The 16,111-nt window shown below is 38.7% G+C and overlaps 3 protein-coding genes across 6 annotated transcripts; all 3 read right to left on the bottom strand.

The window, feature by feature from the left end:
* Positions 1-386: 386 nt before the first annotated feature.
* On the bottom strand, positions 387-3,300 carry LOC114546906 (kallikrein-13-like). Its single transcript, XM_028566059.1, has 6 exons — positions 3,103-3,300; positions 2,724-2,903; positions 2,321-2,373; positions 1,917-2,074; positions 817-980; positions 387-489 (listed from the first exon to the last, which is right to left on the bottom strand). The coding sequence occupies exons 2-6, from the start codon at positions 2,900-2,902 to the stop codon at positions 387-389; spliced, it is 657 nt and encodes a 218-aa protein (XP_028421860.1). The 5' UTR covers position 2,903; positions 3,103-3,300.
* A 4,226-nt stretch (positions 3,301-7,526) lies between these two features.
* On the bottom strand, positions 7,527-10,669 carry LOC114565777 (kallikrein-13-like). 4 transcript variants are annotated; one of them, XR_003693973.1, is made up of 5 exons: positions 10,630-10,669; positions 8,937-9,122; positions 8,737-8,790; positions 8,330-8,433; positions 7,527-8,201 (listed from the first exon to the last, which is right to left on the bottom strand). XR_003693973.1 is itself a non-coding variant. In XM_028594023.1 (5 exons), exons 2-5 carry the CDS (start codon positions 9,116-9,118, stop codon positions 8,038-8,040), a joined length of 384 nt encoding a protein of 127 aa, XP_028449824.1. In that variant the 5' UTR covers positions 9,119-9,122; positions 10,630-10,669; the 3' UTR covers positions 7,527-8,037. The 4 variants fall into 4 exon arrangements, 2 of the variants coding, with proteins under 2 accessions (XP_028449824.1, XP_028449832.1); XM_028594023.1 differs by having other exon boundaries at positions 7,527-8,085; positions 8,741-8,790; XM_028594031.1 differs by having other exon boundaries at positions 8,741-8,790.
* Positions 10,670-13,574: 2,905 nt separating this feature from the next.
* Positions 13,575-15,189, bottom strand: LOC114565753 (anionic trypsin-2-like). Its single transcript, XM_028593985.1, has 5 exons — positions 15,093-15,189; positions 14,704-14,886; positions 14,434-14,480; positions 13,868-13,989; positions 13,575-13,766 (listed from the first exon to the last, which is right to left on the bottom strand). The coding sequence occupies exons 1-5, from the start codon at positions 15,164-15,166 to the stop codon at positions 13,617-13,619; spliced, it is 576 nt and encodes a 191-aa protein (XP_028449786.1). The 5' UTR covers positions 15,167-15,189; the 3' UTR covers positions 13,575-13,616.
* Between the last annotated feature and the right edge of the window lie 922 nt (positions 15,190-16,111).

A 16,111-nucleotide genomic window follows, 5' to 3' on the forward strand; every position in this document is an offset into this window, starting at 1 on the left:
TGTGGGACAGTACAGACAATGTCCCACCTACTGGAGTGTGAAAACGCCCCCCAGTGCAGCCCCCAGGACCTGGCTGAACCAACCCCGTCAGCTGTGACCTGCGCCAGATATTGGCAGAACGACATCTGAAATTGCAATGGACTCGAAGAAGAAGAAGTTTATATAGCACTTTTAAATACACAAGTGCTTCCCACACACACGCACAATACGCATGAATTACAAAAATAAAAATAAATGTGGGTTTCAAAATACAAATTAACTTTAGAATACATCATAATCTGGGTGCAGCACTTTACACAAAGGCAAAAGTATAAAGATGTTTTTTTTAAAAGACGCTTCAAACAGTCCAGAGATTCAGCAGACCTGACAGACAGAGGGAGAAGATTCTAGAGGGTTGGAGCTAAAACGGCAAAGGCACGATCACCTTTGGTCTTGTAGTTGGAGCGAGGGATGGATGAAAGACCGAGGTTGGAGGATCTGAGTGGGCGTCTAGTAGAGTGAGGAACAAGGAGCTTAGAAATGTAGCAGGGGAAAAGGTCATGTAATGCTTTGAAGGTAATCAACAGTATCTTACTGTATTATGAACGTTAAAAATAGCCAATGACGGCAAGGATAGGTGTGACAAAGTATGGTAACAGATAACTGATCGATCATCTGGTCCCAGGATGGAGAGTTTCACTTTATATCCAAATATTAAACAGATCTCTGGCAGCTTTTTTCTGGGTTTAACCCTTGTGTTCTCTTCATGGGTCAAAATTGAAAATTACCTTTTTTATGCTTTTTTTTTTTTAAATGTTTTTGTCCCTTTAATTTTACCCCCCATTTTCCTCAGGTAATAGTTTTTTGATCCATGCGGCGTATTTTGGATTGCAGAGGTCCATGAATGCAGCTGCTTTCCTACACACATGGCCAGGGTCCCCCAGAAAAGAAATGACACCATAAATCTTGTTTTTGTACACCACTCCTCCACCAGAATCTCCCTGTGAGAGAGAATATATATATATTAATATAATAATTGTTGCGTTATTGAAATATATGCATCTTAAAGGTACACTATGAGTTCCTGTATGACGTCACTTCTGTTGACGTTCCAAGTAAATACCAAACAAAGCTCGCCTTTCCCCCATGTTTCCGTAACTGTCATGACTAACTGACTAAAGTGTGAATAATACTGAATCATAGTGATTGAATTATACTATACTAATTATACTACAGAGGTGGCGCTAATGAGCAAAGGCTACCGACTTTGCTCTTACTACGGACTAGAAGAAGAAGAAAAAGATAAACAACGGCAGAACTGGCAGCAGCATTGACGTCAATGCTTCGATTTGATTCAATTACCTACTTTGTCGGATCAAGCCTTTCATTGACCATAAAATAACTCATCTTAACCCAGTAAGTTTACAAGAGAGACATGCAGTCACCCTGAGAGTCCTGGCATCCGGTTGCCCAGGAGCTCGTTCATGCTTCCTGTTTCCGCTTTTTTTGCGCGCCGCAGAAAAAAAAAAAAGTGGTGCGCGACCTACAAGATCTACGTCATTTTTACGTCACGATGGCGCCTGCCAGGTTGGGAACGGCCAGTATAATTCACGCTTAACTGTCACTAACCCCCCAGCCACTCCCCCAACCATCTTGTCGGTGATTGGCTGGAACGTGGTTTGTTGTATTTTGGTGCACAGCCTGTGCCTCTAGTGTTTGTTTGACGTTTACGACCCCTGTGTTGTCTTCCGAGACCGGGCTTTTTCACGGTGTATTCAGGGGGCAGGCAGCTAGCGGATCAATGGGAGATGCCTACGATTTGAGACAAAAATGAAATTGCGCTGAAACCATGCAGGAACTCATAGTGCACCTTTAAAACAACTCAAAACGTAAATAACAGCAGAGGAGAGAACGTATTAAAGGCCATGCCAACCCACATAACATATATCCATTTTAGGTGTTTGGCCACAGAACCAGTGTTGATACACCTTGACTTGGTAAACCTTTCGGAAATCTTTCTGCAAAGTATTTTTGAGGTCTGTACAGTTGACAACGTGAATGTCTGCACAGTGGAGAGTAGGCGATACACCGGGTTCTATAGAGAAAGAGAGAGAAAGAAAGAGGGAAAAACATTCGACTACAAAATACATCTGAACATTCTTTAAATATAAAAATACATATATTTTGAATGATCAAAATTAAAAAAAGAAACATACATCTGCCTGTTAGCTGAGACAGTTTTTTATATTCTTCAGTAAGCGAGAACTAATATATATATTAAATACAATACAATTAATGTCAGTATAAAAGACAAATGCAAATAGATGAAAAATCATCTCACTCCTTTCATTATTAGGGCCTCCAGTAGTGGCTGCGTGACCTGCAATCTCAAACCTAGAAAATAACAGTAACCAAGTGGTGAGGTTATATTAAAAGCATTTGATGCATTCCTGCTGCAACTATTGTTATAAATGTTAAAGGCTTCAAAAGGGCAGACAGGTCCAACTTATATTTACTTATAGATGCTCTAAGTGATGTTGGGTGACGGCGCTTCTAGTTGACGTTCAAAGTATTTTCAAACTAACCGAGGCTAGCTCACCCCTCTTTCTTCCTCATCCCGTCCCCTCTCCCTCCCTTCCTTGCTTCCGCGCACTAACACAAACTAAGTTTTAAGATGGGTGTGGTCCTAAACATTGTAAAACTTTTAAAACTAACAACTATGGGTGAAAGAAATCACAACTCACATTTCCGGACGACAGTTACCGTCAGGAAGAGCTATAGGTGGAATGTTAGAGGGGCTAGGTAGCTGCAGCAGCATGATATCATGAGACCTCTTCCTGTTGTCTGTATAGATCACAGGTTCTGCTGTGATTTGCACTTCTTGCGCCGGACCCCCTGGATGCACTCTTAAATCTGCGAACATACTGGAAGAGGTTAAAGATGAATAACACACAATGAAACACATATAATCATTCCACTCTGTTTCTCATCTCTTTAATAATATATTTTTTTCTCAAGAACACCTGAACATTTATATCAGTCTATATATACCTTGCATTAGGCTGTATATGTTTCGAGTGTTTAGATGTGACAGTATTTTAAGATATAGGATCACTTCCTTACTTTCCTGGCGTCAAACAGTGAGCTGCAGTTAAAATCCACCGGTCACTGATCAGAGAGCCACCACACAATTTCGAAGATTTACCGGCAGTAACTCTCAGTTTGACGTGGTACTGACGCTCACATGGTTGACCTCCAATGATTCTCTTCTGTAGATCCAGCACTGGGCTCACTGTGACACCTGAAAGTAAAAGTCCTCCATGGTAAAGTTAAAACTTCTCTTTTTTCAAAGCACAGCAGTAATAACAGAAAATGGAGTGTCCACATTAGGAGACCAGACAATATAGTTATTATACATGACTGAGAATAGGATGTCGCTGACCAGACACATGTTGTTGATAGTAAATCATTAATAAACACAACAACTCTGCTTCAAAAACACTTGGATAGGGCAGTTTATGCTTGAAGCAAGATGCAAGCTTCATGTTTCAAACTCCTTTATTAATCTAACAACAGGGGCATTTATGTAACAGCAGCAAGGGATAGTTTAAAATAGTACAAAAAAGAAACTCTTAACATAACAAACAATGAATAAAAAAGTCCAGCTCTACACACCTATGGTTTATAGTTCAGCGTTGCATTTCCACTTCATTTACTATAACAGAGAGCAAGGATTGATGAGCAGAAGTTGCTACTTGTGCTTTTGCTCAGTGTTAATGTTTTTTTTTTTATCACTATTGGAAACTTGTAGGAGAAAACAAAAGCAGCCGGAGATGATCAGTCACAGTTCTTGAGATTGGGGGGGGGTGAGACTAACTGCGTGTCAATCACTGCTCATGCACACACATTAATTCTCCCTTGTGGGGGGAGGGGCTTAGGACACCGTTTTGGGCTTTAGTGGAAAGGGGGTAGGGACTGAGAAGTTGTCGATGTTCAAATCTTTTGGCTAGGTACTGGATCTTCACAATCCTACCTACAGCACCTTTAACAAACAAAAACCCCGTTCACTTTTATTCACCAAAACACATTTTGAGGATCCTTTAGGTCTAATATACATGTTGAGATTATTTGGGAAGCAAATTTTCATGCACGAGAAAAAACAAAACAGTGATGCACTCCTAAAGACATTACTCCATTCCAGTCCAGGTACCTTTAAGGTCTAATGCAACATAGTCTCGCTTTGCCAGACCGTCCACACGCTGTGGAGCAGAGGAGGGTCTGGCTAGTTCACACAATATTCCAGAATGGGAGAAGAAAGTGCTCTTGTTTACTGACATTTATTTAAACCAATCACAAACGTCATGGATGGCGCTAAGCTCTGCACGGAGCCACTGTAAAATAGTCGTGTGAGATAAAACTCAGATTGGACAGGTAGTCTAGCTAGCTGTCTGGATTTACCCTGCAGCGATCTGAGAAACAGTCAACAACGGAAGTGGAATGTCAAGGAAATAGACTAAATGCAACATAACAGAAGTAACTTTTATCATAACTTACTATACAGACTAATACAGACATTGACAGCACCAGGGAAAGGGAGATTTAGAATCAGAATAACAGGATATGTAATGGTTTAGCTAGACAAACAATTACCTAATTTCAACATGCATTATATACAAATATTTGAATACTCACCGACCGACAGCAAAAGGAGAAGCCTAAGAAGAGTCATTGCTGCCATTCACCGTCGAATTAGATCCTTTCTGTCACAACAGCTGTAGCTACCAATTGCCTCGTAAAGCCTTATCAACACAACCCTGTTGGCTGCAGTGCTCTCCACATTTATGCAAAGTTTGGAACACTTATCAACAGTTCCTGCCCTTGTTCTCCATAAAGTGACAGCAGGGAAATGACAATGAAAAATGCTCTATAGGAGGCGCTGTGAGCTTACTGACTTGAACCACCTGTTCTTTACACACTCTACTGCATGTCACTCATTCACTTATTCACAGAAATATGTGACAAAATGCACTTTTATTTTAACTGTAAAAATTATTTTTTAGTTTATTTGCCATAACTTGATATTGTGATACCAATATGTATAAAGGACATTTGCTGATCAATTGAGAAAAGGTTTATGGATCAAATAAAAAAATGGGAATAATCCAATTAGTTAAAGGCTACCTGACAAGTGATGGTACCAAGGCAAAAAAACAAACAGATAAAAACGGAATACTGCCCAAAAAAAACACTCCTGCTCAGTGATATGCAGCATATGGCCTAATACAGTGTTTTTCAAAATTAGGGTCAGGTCTCTGCCAAGAGGTTACAAGACAAGTAAGTGAATGAAAAAAAGAGAGCTTGGGATATATTCAAACCCTGGCTTCTTTCTCACCTCTGCACACGTGGGTGTTGTGGTGTTCTTTAACATGACTTCATGATCAATCCAAGATTGTAAACTAACTCAGTGCAGACTATATTTGTCAGCTGATTGTCTAACTAACTTCAGCCTGGTGTTTGACAGACCGTATAGGAGGACAGAGCCAGGCTAAGTTTGGGGTGGATGGGTCAAGAGCCGAGAGTTGGTGTCACTTTTTGAGTTTTACGGTCCTTAGCTTATGACGCCACGACATCCGTAGGTGAAGGTAAGCACATAGTTTTAGGTGACTCATTTTACGCCCACCTGAGGAAGGCCAAATTTTGGGCCGAAATGTTGTGTGCCTGATTCTGCACTATTCAATTATTTTTGGAGCGTTTAACTGTTGTGCGGACTTTACTTTATTTAAACATTTACTTTTTTTGTCCTGCACCAGCAACCACATGGATGTGCACAACATTGTCTTTTAAAAAAAAATAATTTTAGGCCAATCCCTGATGTTTTAATAACCCCAACTAAGAATGTATGTTGCCTAAACTAAACAAGTTCTGTTTCACAATGTTAGCTGCTTGTTTATAACTGTTACTTTTACATTAAATAGAACGATCACATGATTAAAATGTCCATCGAATCACGTGTTACGGTCACATGTTTAAAACGGTCACCACGCAGCAGTAAATAGAGCAGTCGTACATTGGTTACAGTTAAAGTTGAGAGCTTGTCCTGTTTTGACTCTTCATCCTGACTTGCAGTTTGAACATGGAGATTTCAGGTGAAACAGATAAGGAAGACCAAGGAAAAACAGCCAGTCACCATCAGTCACCATCAGAGCAGAAGTTAGAATGGGAAGAAGAGTTGAGTAAGAGAGAGCTTTGTTCTTTACAGATAACTCACATAAAAATGTCCATGAGCCCTTCACTGTTTACTGAATATGGATGTGAACCCTGTTAAACATCCTTAAAGCTAAAAGTCAGTACTTGACCCCAATCGTTGTTTTATCCATCCATTATAACAGCTTTTTTTTTTCAGTCATTTTTTGGGGGGGATCTCAGCTGACATTAGGCGAGAGGTGGGGTCCACCCTGAACAGATCACCAATCAATCACAGGCCTAACACATAGAGACAGACAGCCAGACTCACATTCACATTTAGGGACAATTGAGAGACAACAATTAACCTAACCTTTATGTCTTAGGACCTGGAGGAAGCCAGAGCACCTGGAGAAAGAAGAAACTTTATTATTCGTCACATACAGTCCTACAGTACAGTGTAGTGAAATGAAATCTCAGCATTTAACCCATCCTAAGCATTAGAAGCAGTGGACAGCCACATACAGCTCACAGGGAGCATCTTGGGGTTCAGTGTCTTGCTCAAGGACACTTTAACATATGGCTGGAGGAGCCAGGGATCGCACAATTGATCTGGTTGATGGCCAATTCACCCTACCTCTGAGCCACAGCCATGCCCGCCCCCAAAAAAACACAATCTATGAGCTATGGGCATAGCCTAGAGCATCAGGTGTGTAAAAACATCGAGGCCACAATAACAAAAGATTTGCTGCGGTTTTCTTATGTGAGCATACAAACAGCACATGGACAGGTGTTTTTTTTTTTGTGTTATCTGCAGGACAATGAATGGGAAAGGACACGGATAAGGTGTTGTTTTTTTATACATGGGCCTATTTATGAATAATTTGAAACATGTTATGTCTGTGTATATTTCTTGGCAGAGGCGTTTGTCCACAATAAACAGTTTATTGTCATTGAAATATGTTTAGTGAACCAAAGTCAACGTCAGTTGTCAACAACACATCACCAACTGTGAAACTCGGTTAGCAAAATCTAGCCCGAGTTTCCCACCTCTGATTCCCACAGGAAGTGACCTGAATGGTGACGTTTTCACTCGGAAAAGTGTTTTTCCGATGTCTATGAACGCAGCATGAATCCCAACGAATTGCCAATGCTCGGTAACTACTCAATGTGTACAGTAAACAACATAAGATAAAAGGTGATGTGTCATTGTTGTGTTTACAGCTTGTCTTTGCTGCCATAAGTGACAAAAAATAACAATTTATTGCAGGTTTAAAGACATTAACTGTGGAGCTTTAAACTGTGCATAGATCAGTTCATGTATGTTTTTCTGTGACAATAAAACTGAAAGAAATGTGAAATGATTATAATGAGTCATCTTCATTTTTATTTGAACTGACAACACTGTCAAAGAAGTCACACTGATTAAACTTGTGAAAAGTATATTTTTAAACAACAGACACGTATATTTGGCCCTTTAATAGTTTTTCCAACATGCTTAATCTGTTGAATTTACATAAGAGCAATTGTACAATTTTTTTTAATTGAAAAAAAGGAAAAGTATAGAAAAGGATATCTTGGTTGAAAAAAAAACTGTGTTCATTTTTTACCATAACAAAAGTGTGATAGCTACAGTAACATTGTGTAAATTAATATTTGTAACTCAGACTACCCTGTGATACTACAGTCATAGAATCACAATTGTTTGTCTTAAAGGGCTTTACAAATGATAGATGAACATTTAATGTAACCAATCAATTGTGAATGTATCAACTGCAAATTTAAATGAACTCAACAATTTCACTAATACATTTTTAACGCATTTTAATGACAACGTTTCACAGTCAACCACACCCCGAACATCCTAGTATTGTTTCAATAACAGTCTGGGATTATTGGCCAGTGATGTTCTTGATCCACTTCCTGTATAAACAGACATTCACAAATGTAGCTCTTTCCATACAGATATTGGGGTCATCCAAGCCCCTAATGACACCATATAGCATGCCCTTGTACTCCACTCATCCACCAGAGTCACCCTGTGAGAGAGTTGTATATATTGTCTGTTACAGACTTTTACATTATTTATTGAAATACTTATTTAAATAAAAGTGGTAAAGCATGATAACTGTAGAAAGATGTTGGGTTAGAAGACATGCCAACTCACATTACATGTATCCACACCTATTCTTGGGCCACAGAACTTAAATTGATCATGTTTAACTGAACAGATGACAAACTCGGTGTAAGCACATTGGAGAGTATCGGATGCTAGATGAGAATAAAACAACAGCTTTTTATAACTACAAAACAAAAAACATTAATATATTCTCACATGGTGCACAGAAAAATAACTTATCATTGGTACATACTGTATGTCTATGTATATGTCTATTTCTACATTAATATAATTACAGTAATAAGAAACACGTTTGTAAGACAAAATGAAAATATATTCAATGTAAATATGTGTCAGAAATGTTACCAAATATACAAACAATGTAACAAAAACAATAATAAGAACACTCTTGGTAAACATGCATAATTGTTATTATAAAATACAAATTATTCAACTTACGTCTTTCGCCAGGTTTGGGTCCATAACCTGCAATCTGAACTGTAGCTCCGCTGAAATACAATATATGTGTATATATTTTTACTAATACTTTTGCACTAATGATTTCACATTTAAAAAAAGATTCTTCATGAAATTCTCAATTTAAGAATCCACACAAGTTGAGCTTTCAGACTTATCAAAGTAGATCATGACTCACAGAGGCACAGTGGGCTGATTTTGACAGTCAGGAAGTGGTACAGGTGTAATCCTAGTTGGGTTAGGTAGCTCCAGCAGTATGATGTCATGGTCTCTGTTCGGGTCTGGACGAGTCTCATGTCTTGTGATTGCCACTCCTGGTTGTCTGTTGTTACCTGGATGCACACTTAAATGTGCTGTCATAGTCCTACAAGGTTAAAAAAGATCAATAATTACTGAACATGAACATAAGTCATTCTGTCTTCACTTTAGGAAAGCTATAGTCCTATCAAGATTGCTGATCACTGCTTCAGGACTTTCAGATTGACTTGATGATCGGGACATACTGTAAATTTTCAGGGTGTGATTTTCCTGGTGGGAGATGGGTGGGATTTCCCATTTCCTGGTCTACATATCCCTGGCTCTGCTAAATTATTTGCTAAATTATTTTTATTGCCTGTGGGGACAACCAGCCTCCCTCAAAATGATCAATGCTACTTTACCAATAGACCATTATATATCTAAAACAGAATTATTTAGTCTCTAGTAGTATAGTTGCTGGTGTTATTTAGCGGCTACAGAGCTCCGTGACGCCAGCTAACAGCGGTAGTGGTTCAGCCGCCAACAGGTGACTGTGAGCCAGATGACGGTCCATTCAGGGGCCATGGTGGTGGAGGTTAGCCAGAAAAAGTGAGCGTCATGCGACGATGACATTTAGGTTTAGGCCGCACAACAACTAGTTAAGTTTAGGAAAAAGATTGGATATGGATAAAAATATCTTCCTGAGGAAGGAGCGAGCATTTCCTGTGTAAAACTATTTGGTTTTCGTTGCATGTAGTGAACTCCGCTCTCCGGCTTGAAAGCGCTGTGTTTTATGTTGACACCACGTTGTGTTATTTCATTTGAGATTGTTTTCCATTAGATATTAAAGTTCATAAATAAGTGTTTTGACATGACTGGCCGAGTGCCACTATATCTATGGTATTGAAAGGGGGATTTAATTGTTGCATGTTTTGTTGTCAACCTCCTTTGTGGAAATTATAGAGTAATGCTGCAATGACTAGAGCAACAGTTATAACCTGGGCAATTCTTTAACTTATCAAATCTAATAAATATTGAATTTGAAAAATGTGTATAGTTCAACTAGAGTGGTAAAAACAATTATCCTTAGGCATGATCCTTTGTTGTGTTATATAGCAGGTCTGCTCGATTTCCCAAAGGTTCATGTTGTATTTAACAAACATGGTGTAGCCCGCTACTCAGCAGACAGCATCATAGCGCTGCCACATAACTCAAACATTAGAAATATTGTTAACACTTTTTAATAATTGTACATGAATTATCATGAATTCATGCATGACTTCATGCATGAAAAAGCATGACTTCATTCATTTAGTACTTCATAAACAATCAGTAATGTACAAGGATTAATAGTATATTATGCATGACTTAATCTCGATTGCTATATGTATATAAGTACTGTCGATAGCAAAAAAAAACGAGCCGAATCGGTGCTAGCAACACGGAGCTGCTGCAGCTAATGCCGAGACCTCCCACTTAGCTAAAACGGCAGTTATGGGGGCACAAAATAAAGAGTGCCTTTGTGCCTCTTAACAGAAACAAAATGCAATTACAATGTCTGTGCAACATGAACAGGGATCTTACATGACAACAAGATGCATTTAGCAACTTAGCCATTGTTTAAATTCACCTACCCTCTTAGCTGCTAGCTGCCGTCTGGGATGAGTGAGTGTGTTCAGCCAGGCTCCAGTAATAATCATCACGCAGCAGTTCCATGTGTATTTCTAGCATATATATCCATTTTGTGTGCTGCTGTGGTGAATATGAGTCTCTGCAGTGGCGAATTGTGTGGTAGTTTCCTTAGCCAGGCTAGCAGCCCGGACCGGCATCCTTCTACTTCCTCCCCGCCTCCCTCGCCCGCTGAGGCCGACAACAATCCAACAAGCGCCCGCTGGTCTGGTGGAGGTCTTCCAGAAGACCGTTCAAGCCTTCGCGGCGAAAATATTTATTTTATTTCACCCTCACAAATAGGTAATTGAGCACTGTAGTGGTTATGACCATATTTGTGACTATGTAACTAAAAACTCAAAAGCCTCTTCCAAGTGTTCAATATCGTCTGTATTCTCCATAGTTACGTTACTCTAAGCTTCTTCCCTTGTGAACACCTCTGATCGTCACTTTTCACACACTACGCTCCTCCAACCTGCTCACTGCTATTTACCTTTTTCACGTTACAGCTGAATTCACACGGGACTTCAGCGCAAGACAACAGCTAGCAGTCTAAAACACTATTTTACTGTACATAATTTGGTCAGTTTCCATGTAGTTACATAGTCACTAATATGGTCATAACCACTACAGTGCCAATTACCTATTTGTGAGGGTGAAATAAAATACAATTTTTCACCGCCTCATCCTTACAGCAGACGTTAGAAGGGGAAGAAGTGTTTAGAGAGAACATTGTTCTTTGCAGGTCATGACCAGTCCGAAAACCCTGCGTTACCTTTTGCAAGTCAAAAACACATATTTTATATAGATTGCTGGGAGCTAGAGCCATAGCTACTAGATGATTCATTGTTTTTGCAGGACAAAGTTAAGGCTTCAGTCTTTCCTGTCATCACGTTGCGTGACGTCTAGTGCTGAACATCAGGTGGACCATTTCTATTGCAGGTGAAACTATCAATACACCTTTGCACTCTGCTCATAAAAATTAGTATACCAAAAATGTGCATACTTCCAATTACTTCTGGACTGTTAAGGAATATTTTGTTAATGTTTCTACATTTAGAAATCTTTTGGATCAATGTTTAGAAAAGATTTAGAAAACTTTGATGAAAACACATTTTATTATGTTTTCATTTATGACACAATTCTTAATGATTATGTTTCATTGACTTACATAACCATTAGACTTGTACTAATTTTAGGGATGTGAAGCATTTGAAGATACTCCAAGAAATGACAACACAATAAGCAAACATACCAATGTAGGCACTGGCGGACCTTTTCTATTGCAGCAGTAAATAGAGCAGTCGTACATTGTTTACAGTTAAAGTTGAGAGCTTGTCCTGTTTTGACTCTTCATCCTGACTTGCAGATTGAACATGGAGATTTCAGGTGAAACAAGGAAGACCAAGGAAAAACAGCCAGTCACCAACAGTCACCATCAGAGCAGAAGTTAGAAGGGGAAGAAGTGTTGATGAGAGAGCCTAGTTCTTCAGCTCAGTGCTGGATTTTATTGTGGTGCTTCATGAGAAAAGAATTAATATTTCCACAAATGTGGAAATAGCTCTGGTCTATAACTGCTTGTATCAAATGCAATGTGTGAATAATGTTCCACCTTTTGATTATAATGTTGGTCCTGTTTGGTTAAGACCCGAGGCTGCAGCTGGCATTGTGGACTCCGGGACCATGGAGGTCCAAAAAAGGAGAGAAAATTAGAGGTAGTCAGCACATGTACAATTCTTTAACACCAAATCTTCCAACTGAACTGACTATACTGAAGTCCCATTGGATTGGTCGCTTTTAGCAGTGCCGATCCCCTCACTGGAGACTGGGAGCACAATTGTCAGCTTGGCCACAGCTGTCTGTATAGCTACTTTTTCTAATTTTGTCACATTATTTTTTCTTATTATCCTTATTCTTCCTTCTATACATCTTGTAGAGCCATCCAGTAGTCATATTTTGCATGTGTTACCTGTGAGTTGATTTGCTTCTTACTAAAGGGAAAACTGTGCTGAGGGCTTGATTCCTTCTTTCTTTCTTGAGTAATAATACAGCCTTTGTTTCCTTCTCATTTACTAAATAGCAGCACAGCCGTGTATTTTAATTGTTTTTAATTTTTTTAAATTGACCAAGCCTCAGGCCACACTGTTTTCTAACCTGAACCTGGGTAAAACAGGGATATTATTGTTGTATTTGGCCCCTGGAAAAAAGGGGGCTGAACTTAAATACAAAGTTGTGGCCAGAATAAAAGTGCTTGCTTCAAAAAAGTAATAATACTTGCACTTTTCTGCCCCTTCCTCATTGATGATAAGTTAGTCATTGGTAATATACATTGATATTGTAACAAAACAACATGCATCAAATGATGATGTGAAGAAAATGTGACAATGTGAAAGGGGTCACTTGTAGTGATGACCAAACAGAGAATTATCACCTGAATCTGCAGCCCTCTCTTATGGAGATAACCAGTGACTTTCAGCTAATTTTTTTAGCTGTCAGTTCTAAAACTTTACTGTTTTGGTTCAATGTCTCAGCTCTCATTTTTTAGGTGACAGCAGGCAGCTGTTTTCACTGAATAAAGGTGCCAGAAACCCTTCCCGAAATTAATGCTAATGCTCGGCTGAATGTGTGAACAATCTATGAGAAAAGCTGATAAGTCTTTGTTGTGTTCACATGGTTACCTGTTATTGCAGGTTTAAAGATATTACTGTAACTAGTGGAGCTTTATATCGTACAGAGATATGTTTATGTATATTATTCTGGGACACTGAAAGCATAAAAACAACACTGTGAATTAATGATTTTTGTCATCTCCATTTAACAATTGAAAAAAAAAAATCCAAACAATTGTGAATTGCAAATTTATAATAACGTAACAATTTTTTACAATTTTCTTAACACGTGAAATGTCTCTTGAATGATAGGACATTTTACAATAACCACAAATTAGACATATCTATGTTGCTACTATTCGATTGATCCAGTCCATGTAATCCTTATTACAGACATCCATAAATTCAACTTGTGTTCCTTGGTTAGTGCAATAACCAGAGGAAATGACACCATGAATCTTGCCATTGTACACCACTCCTGAACCAGAGTCACCCTGTGAGAGAGATGCAGATATTGTTCAAGACAGACTTTTACATTACTTGTGGAAATAAATGAAATTGAAAAGATATACAGTTAGAAGCTATGCCAACTCACTGGACAACTATCCACTCCAGCTTTTTTGCCACAGAACGTGTGGTAATGGGCGACAGAAAACCCAGCTACACAGTTGACAACCGTGGTGTCAGCACATCGGAGAGTAGTTGATCTTCTAAGTTCTAGATGAGAATAACAAAATTGTTTATTTGCTACAAAACAAAAAATATCATATTCTTATGCACGCTTACATGGTACACAGAAAAATTAACAGAACTCTGCTGTAACTCACCACTGGAATCTGATCTATTTATACTTATTTTTACATATATAAAAGGCATCCAGATGTGTTTAATAATCAAACAGCATCTTTAAATTAGGTTATTTATCTGATTTATTTAATTAGTTTTCCTGATATCTTGGATTGTGCTCAGTTGAGAAGAAGTGAATTGGCAGGTTTATGTTTCATTAGGTATATACACACATATAATTAATAAATAACACATTTTGAAGACAAAATTAAAGATATTCCCTGTAAATATGTCAGGTATGTTATCAAATATACAAGTAAAAAAGAAAAACTGTGATAAACATACAGTTATTATTAATATAAAAATGAATCTCACGTTTTTCATCGGTATAGCTATGACCAGCCATCTGAACAGTAGCACCTCTGAAATACAATAAAAACATTAAAAATAAACCTTTTTCATAACAGCTATATATCTTCTTTTTCGTTTTAAGTCAGAAAATTATTTTAAAAAACAAGCTACTTTGCCCACTAATGACTTTACAATTAAAGAAAGATTGTACATGGATTTCTAATTGTAGTTTCTTCATGAGTTAAGCTTTCAGACTTATTCAGACAGGGTTAGAGTGGAAAGGTCATGACTCACAGAGGTGGATGAGTTCCACAGACAGGAAGTGATGCAGGTGTAATGTTGGGTGGTTCAGGTAGCTTCAGCAGCATGATGTCATGAATGTCTCCGTTGGCGTCTGTAAAGATCTCATGTCTTTTGATGGTTTGCACTGGTTGTTTGTTGGTTCCTGGATGCACACCTAAATGTGCTTTGATAGTCCTACAAATAGGTAAAGGTTGAAAATGATCATCCCTGAATGAATGTAAATACATCATATTGAGATATTTCAGGTCAATAATTACAAAACATGAACATGAGTCATCTATCTTCATTTTGGGAATGCTGTAATTTTACATGAAAGAATTAGATTGCTGCAGAACCTATTGAGAAATATATTGTTAATAGTTTAACTGTCACTTTCTCACCCTCCCTTCTCCCAGCAGTGTTCTGCAGTCAGAATCCACTGTTTTTTTATCAGAGTACCGCCGCAGTAGAACATTCCTTTAGGATGAGTTATTGTCAGTTCAACGTGGTACCGACGGTCATCTTTTCCACATGTTCGACCTCCAATGATTCTCTTCTGCAGATCCAGCCCTGTGCTCACTGTAACACCTGGAACAGAAAGTCCTCCACCAGGTTACTGTACGTTAGAACAGTGGTTGTTGTAGAGAACTCATTCATTCTCTAGAAACTTATCAATATACATGGTGAACTATGACAAAAGTTGCATAAGTGTTCTGTCAAAGCGTAGCTTATCAATCAATAACACACATTTCTCTACAATGAGTTCATTTTCACAAAACTGTTCAGATAGTTCTCGTTACTGATGTGAAGCTCGGCACTAATGCAACCAAAACACTTACTACACATCTGATTGATCAACTCTTACACCAGAACACTGACAACAGTTGTGGAAGGAAAGGAGGAAAGAAACTTCTTAGTTGAATTAAATTCTTCTGGGGCTGTGGAATGGATATTAGGTAATTGGTCTCAACATGAAGTCGTGTGTGAGTGTAAGAGGACAGGCAAGTCATGGGGTTTACCAGAAAGTGAGGTTAATCTTTCATAAAGTGCCTGTTACAGTAAGAACCATTCAGAGAAGCTGGCTGTAAAGAGCTCCAATAATATTCATTCATACACTGCTGAGGTGGTGTGGGGCTTCCAGTCACTTTCCAATGTGAGAGCTAATCATTCTCAATAGTTTTTCTTTTGGAATAGGTACATAAAACAGCAACATTTGTGGCAGCAGACCAAACTGCAGGCACCACAGATGAAGTTTTCCTGGAGGGTCTGACATCTGTGTGCTCGTACTGCCACCGACTGGCTGCAGTCTCAACCCCTGGATCTGCTCCTTATCTGCATCATACCACCTGCCCAAACTTTTAACTGGCCTTTCAGAGAGGAAACATGCAAGAGTCGTAATGACAGAAAACAGCCAACATGG

Source organism: Perca flavescens, chromosome 2 (assembly GCF_004354835.1).
Source record: "Perca flavescens isolate YP-PL-M2 chromosome 2, PFLA_1.0, whole genome shotgun sequence".
Lineage (NCBI taxonomy): Eukaryota > Metazoa > Chordata > Actinopteri > Perciformes > Percidae > Perca > Perca flavescens.